The 14460-nt window shown below is 37.6% G+C and overlaps 3 protein-coding genes across 6 annotated transcripts; 1 reads left to right on the forward strand and 2 right to left on the reverse strand.

The window, feature by feature from the left end:
* Nucleotides 1-480: 480 nt before the first annotated feature.
* LOC139103818 (potassium channel subfamily K member 13-like) lies at nt 481-3227 on the forward strand. Its single transcript, XM_070658867.1, has 5 exons — nt 481-618; nt 940-1132; nt 1913-1987; nt 2115-2511; nt 2705-3227. Exons 1-5 carry the CDS (start codon nt 490-492, stop codon nt 3180-3182), a joined length of 1272 nt encoding a protein of 423 aa, XP_070514968.1. The 5' UTR covers nt 481-489; the 3' UTR covers nt 3183-3227.
* A 99-nt stretch (nt 3228-3326) lies between these two features.
* LOC139103799 (PR domain zinc finger protein 10) lies at nt 3327-9948 on the reverse strand. 3 transcript variants are annotated; one of them, XM_070658831.1, is made up of 13 exons: nt 9762-9948; nt 9102-9408; nt 8838-9037; nt 8380-8761; nt 7933-8274; nt 7512-7856; nt 7238-7441; nt 6652-7164; nt 6280-6544; nt 6054-6195; nt 5799-5987; nt 5509-5700; nt 3327-5426 (listed from the first exon to the last, which is right to left on the reverse strand). In XM_070658831.1, exons 3-13 carry the CDS (start codon nt 8997-8999, stop codon nt 5157-5159), a joined length of 3006 nt encoding a protein of 1001 aa, XP_070514932.1. In that variant the 5' UTR covers nt 9000-9037; nt 9102-9408; nt 9762-9948; the 3' UTR covers nt 3327-5156. The 3 variants fall into 3 exon arrangements, with proteins under 3 accessions (XP_070514932.1, XP_070514931.1, XP_070514933.1); XM_070658830.1 differs by having other exon boundaries at nt 8838-9043; XM_070658832.1 differs by having other exon boundaries at nt 7512-7844; nt 8838-9408.
* Nucleotides 9949-10050: 102 nt separating this feature from the next.
* Not (ubiquitin carboxyl-terminal hydrolase nonstop) lies at nt 10051-14436 on the reverse strand. Of its 2 annotated transcripts, XM_070658853.1 has the most exons (8): nt 13829-14436; nt 13519-13740; nt 12853-12985; nt 12527-12742; nt 12003-12417; nt 11477-11905; nt 11241-11390; nt 10051-11126 (listed from the first exon to the last, which is right to left on the reverse strand). In XM_070658853.1, exons 2-8 carry the CDS (start codon nt 13636-13638, stop codon nt 11084-11086), a joined length of 1506 nt encoding a protein of 501 aa, XP_070514954.1. In that variant the 5' UTR covers nt 13639-13740; nt 13829-14436; the 3' UTR covers nt 10051-11083. The 2 variants fall into 2 exon arrangements, with proteins under 2 accessions (XP_070514954.1, XP_070514953.1); XM_070658852.1 differs by having other exon boundaries at nt 13519-14436.
* Nucleotides 14437-14460: the final 24 nt, after the last annotated feature.

The raw sequence follows: 14460 nt of genomic DNA on the forward strand, positions 1-14460 counted from the left end.
TCAAAGGATTTGCTCTCAATAGTGCGGGCGTTGGATTGCCCTACATACATCTTGGCTGCCTGTACGTCGTTCGGCATCGTCGCTTCAATGCGAGGCAATTAGGATATTTTCCAATCTAACTCCGATCAACTTTATCTCTTCGCTGCTTAGTATACCTCTCGCGTAAACTTAAATAAAAGAATTCAGGAATTAATATCTTGGGTAAACTTGGGCGATAATCGAGGCTTGAAAAATGAATCACTCGACAAGATCGATATCTTATTTTTGATAAAAATCGAATTAATTAAAACATACCTTACGATTAATAATTCACAAGTTTTATCTGGCTATATACGTTAAGGAGGAGACGTTCTTTAAATTGATCCTCCCGCATTCCTGTATCTCTTCGCAAATTCTTCTACGTCCGCCGAGCTTGCGCCGCTTCGGATGAAATGAGCGGTGGGGATCGCGTGCAGCGGCCGGCTGTCGGAAAGATGAGAGTCGCCGGTGATGTGCTTGTGCGGAGGCCTCGCGGAGGACAACGCCAGGATCGTCCTCCTTGCCGTTGTCCTCGCAGTGTACATGCTCGCAGGCGCGGCTCTCTTCCAACGGCTTGAGAGTGATCTCGAGATACGTCAGGTACAAAGTGTATTCGAATGTACATATAAAAAAATATTCTTACCTTTTTTTGTCACAAGACACGATGGATCAAGTAGCGAACGCGTTCATTATTCATAAAAGAAGTTATAGTGATCTTTGTATAAAACATAAGTAAATGAGAATTGAGCAACAACAGTCTCATTAAATAATCATTAATTCCGGGCGAATCAATGAATCGTACGCGTATTTTTATAACACAATTGACGTGTGAATATATTGTTGCGAAATCTGTAAGTCAAGGTTAAAACGCGCTTAAAACAGACGTCGTATTTAATTATTACATTTTGCGGGGTGGCACAGGCCACGGAATTCTGGAGAGTTTACCACACATTTCGGAAACACCATCTTCGAGGCAGCCCTCTGTCCTTACAGAGATTGCACGAGCTATTGTACGCTTACGGCAACGCTTCCGCTACCGGCATCATTAACAAGAGACGCCGCTGGGATTTTCCTGGTAGCTTTCACTTTGTTGGCACCATAGTTTCTACGATCGGTAAGATATGTAGTGCAATACCGTTTACTAATCATTCTTCTTCTTCTTCTTCTTCGCTTATATGGCGCCAATTGCTTCTGGAATAATACGGCCACGAACTAATCATCCGTATCCACAACATCGAGTAATAAATCGGGACCGGTGGAATCCATGTTGAACATGATATTTCGCGCTTTTTTTAAATTTTCTATTCTTGCGTCATCGGGAAAAGATTTGATTTTTAGAAAGATCTGCCAATTTACTTTCGTATTCAAGACTCAATATATGTGAAAGCAAACGATTATTATAATTAATCTTATTTTTCTGTCCTCTGAAATTAATAATAAAAAATTAATATAATAAAAATTTTACTAAAAAAAAAAAATAAAATAAAACTAATCTCTTTTGTTATCTAAAAAAAAATAATCTCGTTCATAGATTAAAATCTATAAATGATATCGAATAACTTAACTTGCTCTCGCTGTTCCTTAATTTTTTTTCTGCGGATAAAAATGATTTTGCGACGTACAAGTATTCATACACGATAGAGAAAAGTTTTGTAGAGACGATCGCATTCCTTCGCAAAACTTGTCCGTAATAGCGTTAAGTAAATGGGTAAGGGTCGTCGGCCGGCATATGCATGAGAATGTCCCGGTAAATTCCGGAATGCTAATATCCTGCGACCTAGTCTCGTACTTATTCACACGAATAGCTCCTTTGGTCACTGATCTCTATATTTACACGTTGCAGTATAATATGCTTCAGAAATAAAAGAAGCATGATATTGAAGTTATTTTACAGGGTACGGAAGCACTGCACCCCAGACGACAGCGGGTAAAGCGGCCGTCATTCTCTATGGTTTCTTCGGTTGTTCCGGTAAAAAAATCTGATTATTATTTTCCTTCGAACGTTACTCGTCTTCGTTAAAAAATGTTTAAAAATCGTAATAAATATTATTCAAGTGCAATTTAAATAAAATTTAATACCGACGTTAAATAATTAGGTGGTATCTTGTTCTTCAATCTTTTTCTGGAGAGAATCATCACTCTCTTGGCGTGGATCTTACGCAGCTGGCACGTACGTCGATTGAGAAGACGTCTTCGCAGAACTATATCCCGGCGAATTTCCAAATCGTCGAGCACTCAAAAATCATCCTTGTCTGACATTCTTAATAACGACGACCATGTGGACCTGGACCAATGGAAGCCGAGCGTGTACTGGGTCATGCTCTACTTATCCATTACGTCTTGCATTGTCGCCTGTTGTGCCGCTGCACTTTACGCACCGTTGGAAGGCTGGGATTACTTCGATGCATTATATTTCGCCTTCGTCAGCTTCACCACTATTGGCTTTGGTGACTTCGTTAGCACGCAAAAACCGAGCTACCCTTACGTACACTGGTAAAAATTTCATCACAAGAATTAAAACTTATATTCTTTTATAAATAAAAAAAAATTAATGGATTCTTAAAACACTTTTTAACAACAGTAATTAAAACATATATAACTTATTGCATTGAATCGAAGTCATTTATAATTATTGATGTTAAAAAATGTAAAGAAGTCACTAACATTATACTATTTGCTCACGTAGGTATAGATTTACGAACTTTGTCTTCCTTGTGGTGGGATGTTGCTGCATATATTCCTTGATGAACGTCACGTCGATCGTGATAAAGCAGGGCCTGAATTATGTGATATACAAGCTGCAATACGGTAATCAGGACGTGGCGGCGCCGTATTTGCCGAGGAGACAATCTTCCGTGTCGGCCGTATATTATTCGAAGAGAAGGTCGACGAGGATCGTTGGCAGGGATTCGATCAGGGCGGAGGATAAATCTGAAACGCCACGTAGGATGTCAGGAGAAATGATCTCTATGAAGGATTTCTTGTCCGCGAACAAAGTTTCCTTGGCTGTGATGCAGAAACAGTTGTACGATGCCGCACAGAAGCAAAGGGGTGGAGGATCACTCGCTGCAACTCCGAATCACCAGGTGTTGAAGCCCGGGGCGGTGGGACCGCTCGCAATCGCCAGTGAAAAGTTTGAAAGTAAAAGTACGATAAACAGATAGAAAAGTTATAAAAAAAAAAAGTAACATAAAAATATAATAGTACACCTGTATCGAGTATATTTTTCATGACGCCGTTCGCCTTTGCCAATCTCTCGAACAAATTTGTTCACCTCGACTTAGCTTCCGTGTGTCAACGCCTGTAAATTATATATAAATGTATTAATAGAGAAATTAGACTTAATATTTTTCTAAGCATTCGTTCCTTTTGTATTTGATTTATTTTACGGTGCTACGGTTCCTACTGAACGTAATAAACGACGCCTACGCTCGTCAATAACTTTATTTAAGTCAAGTTTTACAGTACAGTCCTCCGTGTACTCAGTGACATCGACAAACATGCAATCTCCTGTCTTCGTAATTGCGACAATGTTATGTTCTGTATAATGCCGCGTGTAAAATAAATTCAACGTCGTCGTCGTTTCGTCGGTAAATGTCTCCCGAGTGTGAAAATCGTTCGTGCGAGTTACTTACGACGTACACCGATCGGATAAGGTTTACGAGAGGACACAATTATCCGAATTCAGACACATTTGCGGAATACACAATCTTTGGACAATCTTTGCGGAAACTCTTGGTACACTGAATGGCAGATATGATGTTGGCCGCGGCAGGCCGCGGCTAGCATACGTGATCTTGTGTGCGTGCGAATCTCGCACGATGCTTGCGAGTTGATATATCACGGAGAGCCGGTCGCCAAGAACTGAGGGGGGGGAACGCGCTCCTCCACACTTACACCCGTTCTTGGCGGCCGAGGGAGGAGATGAAGACGGAAAGTCACGTACGCTGACCGCCGTCGACGCAACAAACGGCATATCTGCTTTTCCGCGCACGTGTGCTTATGTGTGAATGAACGCGCGGCCAGAAATACACAGCTTAAAATACACGTACGATGCTCCTGCTGTTCGTAAAATCGAGGACAAAAGTCTCTTTGGCTACGTAACTACGATACCGTGCGTCGATTTAAACATCCGGACATCTCAAGCCGATTATTCAAACATGCTCTCGGATGTGACGACTAGACTCACACGTGGATGAGACCAGCGATTACGAAACGATTACGTGAAAACAGTATGTGTCGTTGAAGACCTAAGAACGCATGTTACTTGTATATTATTCTAAAATGAGAACGTGGACGCAAGCATTTACGAGATCTTGGAATTACGAGAGAAAGAGAGAAAGAGCAAAAGTGAAATGGACGATTCCTTATAGAGATCGCAAGCTTTCACGTAATCTACAGACAATCACTCGCCGATAAGTGAAGCCAAATATGTTGTGAATAATGAATTAACATTACTCGTTCAATCACATCGTATGGAAAAAATCACGCTGATCTAAGACGCAGCGGATTGATCCATTAGATTTAAGCCGGATTTTTGTAACATCGCTTTAAACTTGTCGCTTAAATTTCACCCATCTACTTCACATTCGAATGACATCGGATTTTAAAAGTATAACTACCAGACCTAGCGCAAATGGCACGTCGATAGTATCAGGATTTGTTCTACCTTTTTTTTTTTTTTTTTTTTTTTTTCTTTCTTTTTACGATATTCTTAGCTTCAAGAAAACAATTGTACGAGACTACATGTTCTCCATCGTGAGTAAATTCGAGCCTCGTTGGTTTTCAGTCAACGTTTTAGGCGTTTCTCTTTTCGTTTCAAGGACAAAGATTCTTTAAACGGCTCCAACAAATTCGCCAAAGCGTAATTATCATCAGTAACCGTTGTCACTATCATTCGACCAACGTGTACAATCAACAAAACAGCGCTCAGTGTTTCGCACTAACGCTGACAAAGCCGCATATTCCCAAATATTTTCAGGCGACACACTTCGTCGCTTCATTCAGGCGACGTCGCCATAACTTGGTAACAGCAGCAAAAAAACGTAGCTGTCTCGGCTACGTACAAAGATCGCGAGATTCATATCTCAATAAATTGGCGACGCTCATCCTCTGCATCGAGGATGCCGCGCTTTTCCTCAACGTATGTCACGCATACGTACAAACTGCTGACCGATCATCTCCAAACCTCCATTGCTTATCAAATCAACGTCGTTTGTTATTTTGATTATTTTCTGCTTCAAAAAGTCTCCATCGCATCCTTGTATATAATCGGGTATCACAAAATTATCGTTCAGCGCGGGTGGTTGATTTTGATTTTGTGGTGGCCGGTTTCGCGATCGTGGTATTTGATCCGCCGGTTCCATCAGATGCGCGTGTTTCTTGCGTTGATGTTGTAAGAGCTTTGCCTTGAGTAAAATATATTTATTAATATTTGTTACGATTATCAGTCAAATTATAGTAAATGTAATTGTCTTATATAGAATTTACCTTGCTGGCATATTGTTTATGGCACCATTGACATCCTTGAGGACTAGTTGTTATGCTGCCCACTGTTTGACTGAAGCTCGGATTTGGCAGTCCCGAAAATTCAGACTCTTTTTGTCGATTGCTAGGCGGCAAAGCTGCACCGGGATGGTTCTTCATAATATGCGCTTTACGCTTACTGCTACTTTTATAGACCTTAAAAATACGATAAATTAAAACGATAATTAATACGATAAAAAAATATGATAAATAATTCTATTACTAAATTAAAATAAAAAATTATTTTATATTACCTTGTCACAATACTGACAATAATAATCCCTGGTTTGTCGCAAAATAGGTAAGTTCAATTCTGGCACAGATTCGGGAGCAACATCGGGATGTCGTTTCGCTAAGTGATTGACAAGCATTCCTCTTCGCTTGAAACCCACCAAACATTGATGACATTTGTAGATAAAGCGATTGTAATCATTCGGATTAACCTACGAATCAAATAATTAATACACACTCAATTTATTACAATGCAATACGTTTTTAACTTTATATACCTTTGGCACAAATTTTTTCGCTTGATTATTCTGTGTTATTTGTTCACCATTAACCGTTTGGGAATGATGTATTTTAGTCATATGCTCTTTTAACTTATCCTTTCTTTTAAACCGTTTACCGCAATTTGCGCAATGAAACTCTCTGCATAAATAAAAGTTAATTAAATTTATTTTAATTTACGTAACCATTATTAACGTAATCCCACTAAATTGAAATTAAAAGTACCTGTGATCAGAGTGTTTTAGCAAATGCATTCGCAATTTGTCGACAGTTGGGAAACGTTTTGCACAGTGTTGACACTTGTGCTTCCTTTCACAGTGATGTGCACGAATATGTTTGCGAATAACTGAATATTTGATAAACGTTCGTTGGCAGTGAGGACAATTGAATATACCGTCTTGATTTCTATGTGTCTCAACATGATCCTTCAGCATTGTACCCTGGCGAAATAACTGCTTGCACATTGGACATTCGAAAATTTGTTTATTTTCTGCAAATCAAAATTATCGTAATTAATACAGTACGATACAAATATTGTTAACTCATTTATCATATAAATTTATTTAATAATTAATTTAATTTATCATATAAATTTACCTTTATGCGTTTTTAAATGACCAGACAACGCGGAGTTGTTCATAAATCGTTTCAAACAGATACTGCACGGCAGTGGTTTTTGGTCTTCAGCACCATGTGCCAAACAGTGCTGTTGTAATCGTATTTTCGTAGCGAAACGTTTGTAACACATTGAACACTTGTAAGAACCAAGAGGATTTAATCTCTTTGCTTTAGGTAACGTCATTCGTCCGTGTTGAGACACATGATTCACTAATTCGCTTTGCTTCTGAAAATTAAGTCCACATTGAGGACATGCAGATGTTTGATTTTCAATTTTGATATCATTAGAAGAATGAATGGTTGTGTGTAAGTTGAGCAGAGACGGTTTTCTGAAAATCAAATTGCATATAGAACATTTCCATTCCTTGTCGCATTTGTTTTGCCGTGAGTTTTCCTTTTCTTTCACATTTCTATCGCGGAACATCTTTATGCGTCGATTATAAGAATTACCATCCAAACGTGGCCATGTAGATATTTGATTAGCCACTTCCGCTAAAAAAAAAATTAATTTGAATTATTTATTATACTATGTGGTACGTAATATTTATAGTCAAATTTTTCATACCTTTTTCTTCTTTGGCATCTGGTTTAAGTATTAGCAAATTTCTGCGGTTTGCATAGTCTGGACTAGGACCAGCTTTTAACTCTTCCTTTGGCGAAATGTTTCTATTAGTCAAAAATACTATTCCATCTTTCTGTTGGCAAATAATCAAATTTTGCTCCTTATACGTCAGTGCGGGCCGCACAAAACGCATCCAATTCGAAGTGTCTGAAAGAAATTAATTTAAATTTAATACTTAAATTATTAACGAACGCCGTAATTAATGACGGTTCCTTACTTTCGTTAGAAACATCTACTTTTAAGAATTCCCCATTCTCAGTTTCATAAAGTAGTGGTAAAGCATTTTCGAAAAGTGATCCATCATAAGCACATAATACACCTTCTATGGGCCCAAACTGAGTGCGCTTCCGAATATTACGTTTTGCAAAAACTCCGTAAGTCACGCTATTTGCTGCAGTTTGTGAAGTAGATAGCTTGTTTAACAAAAGATATGATCCTGGCAGTGTTGCTACAGCGCGTGATGGTACGGGCTGATCTGCGATTGCACATACATCCGTCAAATTAGAGCTGTCATCTTTGGCACAATTATTCTCATAATCGTCATCGCACCCTGTAAAAATACCTGTTACATAAATCAAGTTTATAGATAATTATAAATATGGTATTTATCTATATTCAGAAAAAATATTTTTACTTACAGAAATCCTTTTTATCTGTTATATGCCGTTTGGATCTTCTTATGTCTTTTTTCTCAACTATTTTCTCTTTTTTAGTGGACGGTGGTTCTTTGGCATTTTGTTGAATTTCTTTAACATCTTCTGGCAAAACAAGATTGTTGTTTTCTTTATTTGCATCTTCAATAATAGATGGTAAAGTGATAGGGTTGTCTTCCAATTCAATATTCTGATTTTTAAATGTGTTGATAACATTTATTTGATCATCCTGCATCACTAAGAAGTCTCTAGTAAGAGCAAAGTCAGTGCCTGATATTCCTGTTAGCATTAAAGGGGTGGCTGATGATTCTAACTCAGGTGCAGTTTCTGTAAATATTATATAATTAAAAAAAAAAAGAAACAATTAAAAAATTTAATATATGCAGTAGACTAAAATATATTTTATTTTATAATAAACATATTATTTCTCACCCTGCATTAGAATTAATTCATTGCTGACACTGGATACTAGCCCATCTTCATTCCCATTGCCAACAAAATCTGTAGTATCTGTTTGTGTCTGAGTATCAATTGGATGAGTTAGTTGAGTCACATAATTAATGTTTGTTCGAATATTTGGTTCAGGCTGGGACATCAGGGGTGAGGATGGACCTTGAAGTACAACAACAGAATTATGGAAAGGAGAAGAAGGTAATTGGACTGGTGTAGGAGAATATCTAGCAGTAGAACTCATATTTGGATCCAATGGACTAACTCTATGCTCGAATTCAGAGAGAGGAGAGGTTGCCCTTGGAGAAAAGATTTGTTCATAAGTAGGAAATAGACGGTTTGATTGATCTTCCACATATTCCACCTGCAATGAAATGATCATATCATGAAAATATAGCTTATTTCATTGTCATTGTCATCCCTTAACAAGAGTTACTTACAGTCAAAAATAAGAGTCTATTATTCAATTTTTTCGGTTGCTCACAGAGAGCTGAGGTGAAGGGGTGATCGGTAGGCCAATTCACTAGAGTGTCCCCTCTGTCGATGCTGGATATCTCGAAGGACTCGGCAGGGGCCCCCTCAGGAGGGCCCCTTGGATCCATCTTACGTGGCGCACCAACGAAGTTCGTGGTTTTGTCGCCTGTGTCTATATTACAATCACATTCGACCGCGCAGACGGAAATACAAGGAAAAGATTGACGTACCCGTGAGTGACACCAGGTCACTCTAACCGTGACGCGCGAGCCTGGGTGCAGCGGGAACGACGCGAGTGGTGGACGACATCGTGCGCGAGCACGGAAAACAGGTGTTCGTTTAGCGGGCTTTCGTTATTTTAAAATCACACAAAAAGATTTGACAGCCTCGATACACAGGATTCGAAGTCGATGCTCTTCTCACTCAATGATGCACCTGCTGCTGCAGCAGCACGCACTGGCCCATCAACAATCGACGATGCTGATCTCGCATCGCGATTGATTAACGTCACAGCGGCGCGTAATTTTGAATCTCGACCTAAAAAACGATTTATTACATTGCGCGTGATTATATCCTATTTGTAAAAAATTAGAGTGACGCTTAAATTAACTGAATCTCAATTTTATTGTTAAAGAAAAAGACAAAAAGATAATATAACACAAGGTAATATTTTAAAATATAAATAATGTAATACGATTAAAAAAAAAAAATTTTATGTTTAATGCAACAAAATTTTCTCGGTCGGTTGTACATACTTTTACACTTTTAATATTTTATTTAAATGCAACCGGTGTGATTAAAAAGTTTCGATGTATTCCACATCATTTCTCTGAAAGTAATATATATTAAAACAAATATATATAAAAATATATAAATATATATTAACTTACACTCGGCGGCGAACGAAACAGGCCGCGACACGAAATGTTCTCCGCGCACTTTATTACATTGCTCTGCTTTATTTCTTTTCATAATTACTTATTACGTAATAAGTAATTAATCCGGGCGCGTTCGTGAGTGTCTAGTACGTGGAAGAATAACTCGACACGTCCCATCTGAGAGGAGAAGCAGACCCAAGACGGGTATAATGCCTCGGCGGAGCAACTTTTAGGTGAGAATTAATTTTCTAAATTTGTCACTTTATTAACTTTTTTTCATTAATTTTTATTAAAGAATCAAATACATACGCGTAATTTTTTTTTTTGGTTTAAACATTAACTATTTTCAGCACGTCTACACTAATATTGTTTAATTTTATGTTATAGTCACCGGCAGAACTCTATAACTCCGCTGAAGCTCATGCAGATTGATAAGTCGCATGATTTTATTTTCGTAGTTTATAATATGGGTTTCTTGAACCGGCAACACATTGTCGACGTTGAAATATTACTCAATTATAATGACGCGCACAAATTAGGACCTTTGAAAAAATAGCGCACGCGAAGCGTCCGCATGGTCTGTTCTAGTATAATAAAATAGAGAATTGTACGCAGCTATCTTCTTTTTCTAATGAGTAAAAAGATCAATCTGCTTTTTCGTACACCACTTATTTATCGCGAAGATAAAAGTACCGAACAGCGAACGCGTACTGTAGCGTACGTGACCCTCTCATTCGATCGCCGTTTGTCTTCGGCGGGCAGCAATCCGCGACATACGTGCTCCGACGCTTCGTGTGTGACTTGACCACCACGCAAAAGTCACGTATGCTAGTCGCCGTCGTCGAAATAAATGCCATATCTACCTTTCGGTGTACCATACCTTTGGTTTAAAATAATTTTTACTACAAACAATATTTGTTGAAAAAAAAAAATGTATAACACTTTATTTTAATCACCCTGTGTGTGGTATAAATGTTTGTGTGTGTGTGTGTGTGTGTGGTGTGTTGCATGCTAGTGTTACGGCAGGAATATAACAGCGATATACAAAAAATTGCGATCAATTGATTAAAAAAAATTGAGCTAATCTTAATATCTACACTTACATTATATTCATGTAGATGTCGATCGGACAAGTCAATCGAATATAAAAGGCGCCAGCGGAAACTAAAAAGCGACGCGCGCGGTAACAATAATTCATATCTGATAAATAATTAACGTCTGAGGTACCACCGACATCTAGAGCTTCAGTAGCATTTTTTTTTTTAATTCTCTGTTAAATAAGTTAATTATACACTTGATTGATATCCTTTTTTTTCTTTTCAAATTTTATTATCTCAACCATACTCCAAAATTTGTTTGTGATAAAACAGGAGATATCTGCAAAGCAAAAATTTTACAATTGAGAAACTAATTGGCAGGTTCTTTTTTATGTATTTGTTAAAGAATATAAATATAGATAATTAATTTCCATTTATTTTGCAATTATCTTACCCTTCGCTAGTTAAGACATCTTTTAATTTGGCTCGCGTAATCAAATGGTCATTACATTTGAACCATTGATCTCTTTGTTGCCTGATAAAAGCAGTATAATGTCCAGTCTCTAAAGAACCCTCGTGATTTATTACAGCAAATAATGAATACCTATTAAAAATTTTAATTAAATTTAGTATACATGTCATAATTGAAAATAGAGAATTATATTAGTAATTCAATTGACGATATATTACCTATTGTCACTGAAGCTCATATCTTCTCCGTTTTTTGACAAGCCGTCCAACAAAGCACTATTGTTGTTGCCATTACGTTTATGCGACATGAATGGGGTCATGTCCAATTGTTCCGGAAATGAGATGAATGTAGAAATTTTCTTCTTAAAAATTTTATCCTGGAGTATGAAGTGCTCAAAGCGCTTTAGGTGAAAAATCGCTACAATTGGCAATTGTTTCATCGTTAATTGCTTTGTGCTTTCTTGATAAGTCTCGCAGTTGCTGCATTTGATCTTTGCACTAGAACCAAGATGTTCGGCTCTGGTAAATTTTTCCAGACAATCTAGCAAGGAAGTAGGTGGCCCGGGTGTATCGGAGCCAGAGGCACCAACTGCCGAAGTTAGATCTAGAGATATGTCCCAAAAAGGATCTATCGTGGTAGACACTCCACTGAAACAATTTAAAAAAATTAAAGATATTAGTATATTGAAATACAACATATTTATCGATTAATTATACTTTTTTTACAAAAGAAAAAAAAACTTACTTGCAAGCTTGACAAACAACATCGCTTTGAAGGCACCCGGTAAATATTTGATCGATTATACATTTACAGTGATGAGGGTTATCTTTAACTATTATCGGCGCAGGTTCGCAGTGTCGATGAAGAACGTCCAATGTAGCAATAAAGAATTCGTGGGCGTCCTGTTGTTCATAACCCGCTAAATGTCTGACGTGAGTCCAAATCAGGTGGAGAAGTTTGTGAAGTGTCAGGGGAGCTTTGTTACCAGAATAAAATTCCTGGAACAAATGAGATACCTCGCAAACTAAACAACGACTTGGTTGCGGGCAGTGATGACGGTCAGCAAGAAAGTAATCTCGTAACAGTGGAGTGTGAATCAATGCCTGAACAATGCAATTCACAAAGCACGTATTTCCGAGATTGATCAGTCCCCGTAAACCTGAAATCAATATACTTCCATATAAAATACATTTCATATTTATAGTTAGACGAAATCTAAAAGGATAATCGCTGGTGATTCTTTGTAAATTTAAAAAGTTCTTTTTTACCTATAGTAGAATTTTCTACGACGCGTCTTCGGCGCGGATGCTTCCTTAGCAACTCTGCTTCTATCTGTGTAGGTTCCCACGTACGATAAAATTCCCCAAAGCTCAAAGATTTTGCCGATTCGCTCCATTGCACTTTTGCTACATTTAATAATTCTCTATCGTATACGTAATCACCGCATTGGAAGCACAAAATATTCCCATAAGACAAATCAACAGCTGCAATATATAAAACAGTATTAAAACAGGCTATTGATTATAAAATGTAAAATTTATATTACACAAAATTAATAAAGCATAGGTTTAAATTGAAAAGGGTATTTTATTACCTAAAAAATGTTTCTTTGTTTTGGCATGTTCCTGTATATGACCCTTCACATAGCAACCAAAAAAGATACAATGAAGACATGAATGTAAGCGGTCCTTATAAGTTTTACATGTGTGACACAAACAGCTTACAGCCTGCAAAATAAAATACTTATCAATATGTTGTTTAAATTTTATTTGTTGCAAAAGGGAGTACAAATAAAATTTTACTTCAAATTTAAATTTCCTACTATTAAAAAATTTTTAACAATTATTAATCAAATTATTATTTTTAAATTTAACATTTAAATAATAATAATAATTTTTTTTTTATTATTATTTTTAAATTTAACATTTAAATAATAATAATAATTTTTTTTTATTATTATTTTTAAATTTAACATTTAAATATAATAATTTTTTTTTTAATTATTATTTTTAAATTTAACATTTAAATATAATAATTATTCTAATTTAGATATAAAATGTTAAATATTAACACCATAGAATTAAAAAATTAACTGGGAGATTAAATGTATCAAAAGAGAAAGAAATAAAGAAAAAAAAAAAAGAAAGAAAGAAAGAGATAGAGTAGGTAAGCCATATATAAAGAGAGCAGAAGATATCAGAAAAATATCTTGAGGGCAAATCTTAATCACCAATAGTAAGTAGAACAAAGCCAAGCATACCTTCCTAATGCGCGCCTCAGTTGATGTGCTGGTCACAAAATATGAATGTATCACTTTGTATGGCTGGATACCTTTTGCTGCTTTAAAATTATTCAAGTGTATGCAGCCATGGTCGCTCATCTCAGGCTGGCAGAAACGATGCTACCGACCCGATCACACGTCCTCTTTTTTCCTCCGCCGCGACTCTTGTCGTTCAATATTGCCAGCGATTCTGATCGAGATCTCCGAGTAGCGTGAACGCGATACAGTAAAGAATGATAATTTCTCAAGAATTACGGTAATTGTAACAATGCGGGGGGGCGTAACTCACTGCTGGCCTTGATAAGAGCGCGTGTATCGTTGACATGGACAGAAAAGAGCGAATCTCAGGAAGATGAGAGCGTAATCGAGAGTAGGTTTCTTCCTTTCTGATCTCGTGCAAAAATATAATCGGTCGATTGTTGTCAACCGCGACGAAAGAGCGAGCGAGTGAACGAGTGAGAAAGCGAGCGAGCGAGCGAGAGAGAGAGAGAAGCGCAATGAATAATGGCGAGTGCAGGGATAAAAGGAGTGGTGCGACGCGATTAACGACGCGTAAACCGCGACACCCTGCTGCACACGTTTTTCGTTCTCGCACGCTCTTTTTCTAATGCCCGTCTCGACTTCCGTGTGCTCGCCACGTTTTTTTTTCTAACTTTCCTTCGACCTGATCACGGACACCAGCCGGTCACTGCTGACGCCGCCTCGTGTTGAGCTGGTGTTGCCGGCGAAGGGAGGTGTTGGTGCAAATGAGGAGCACCATGCGTCTCTTGCGAGACTCCAGAAATTAAGCCTCTTGCACATTAACATAGTTTATGCCCCCTACACCACATTGCAGATTTACCTCGCTGGCGACGCGCGACATCCAATAAAACTTCTCCGTTTACAGGAAAGTTAAGCTCTCCATTGGACGTCGCGTGTCGC

This window comes from Cardiocondyla obscurior, linkage group LG07 (assembly GCF_019399895.1).
Source record: "Cardiocondyla obscurior isolate alpha-2009 linkage group LG07, Cobs3.1, whole genome shotgun sequence".
NCBI classification, from domain to species: Eukaryota; Metazoa; Arthropoda; class Insecta; order Hymenoptera; family Formicidae; genus Cardiocondyla; species Cardiocondyla obscurior.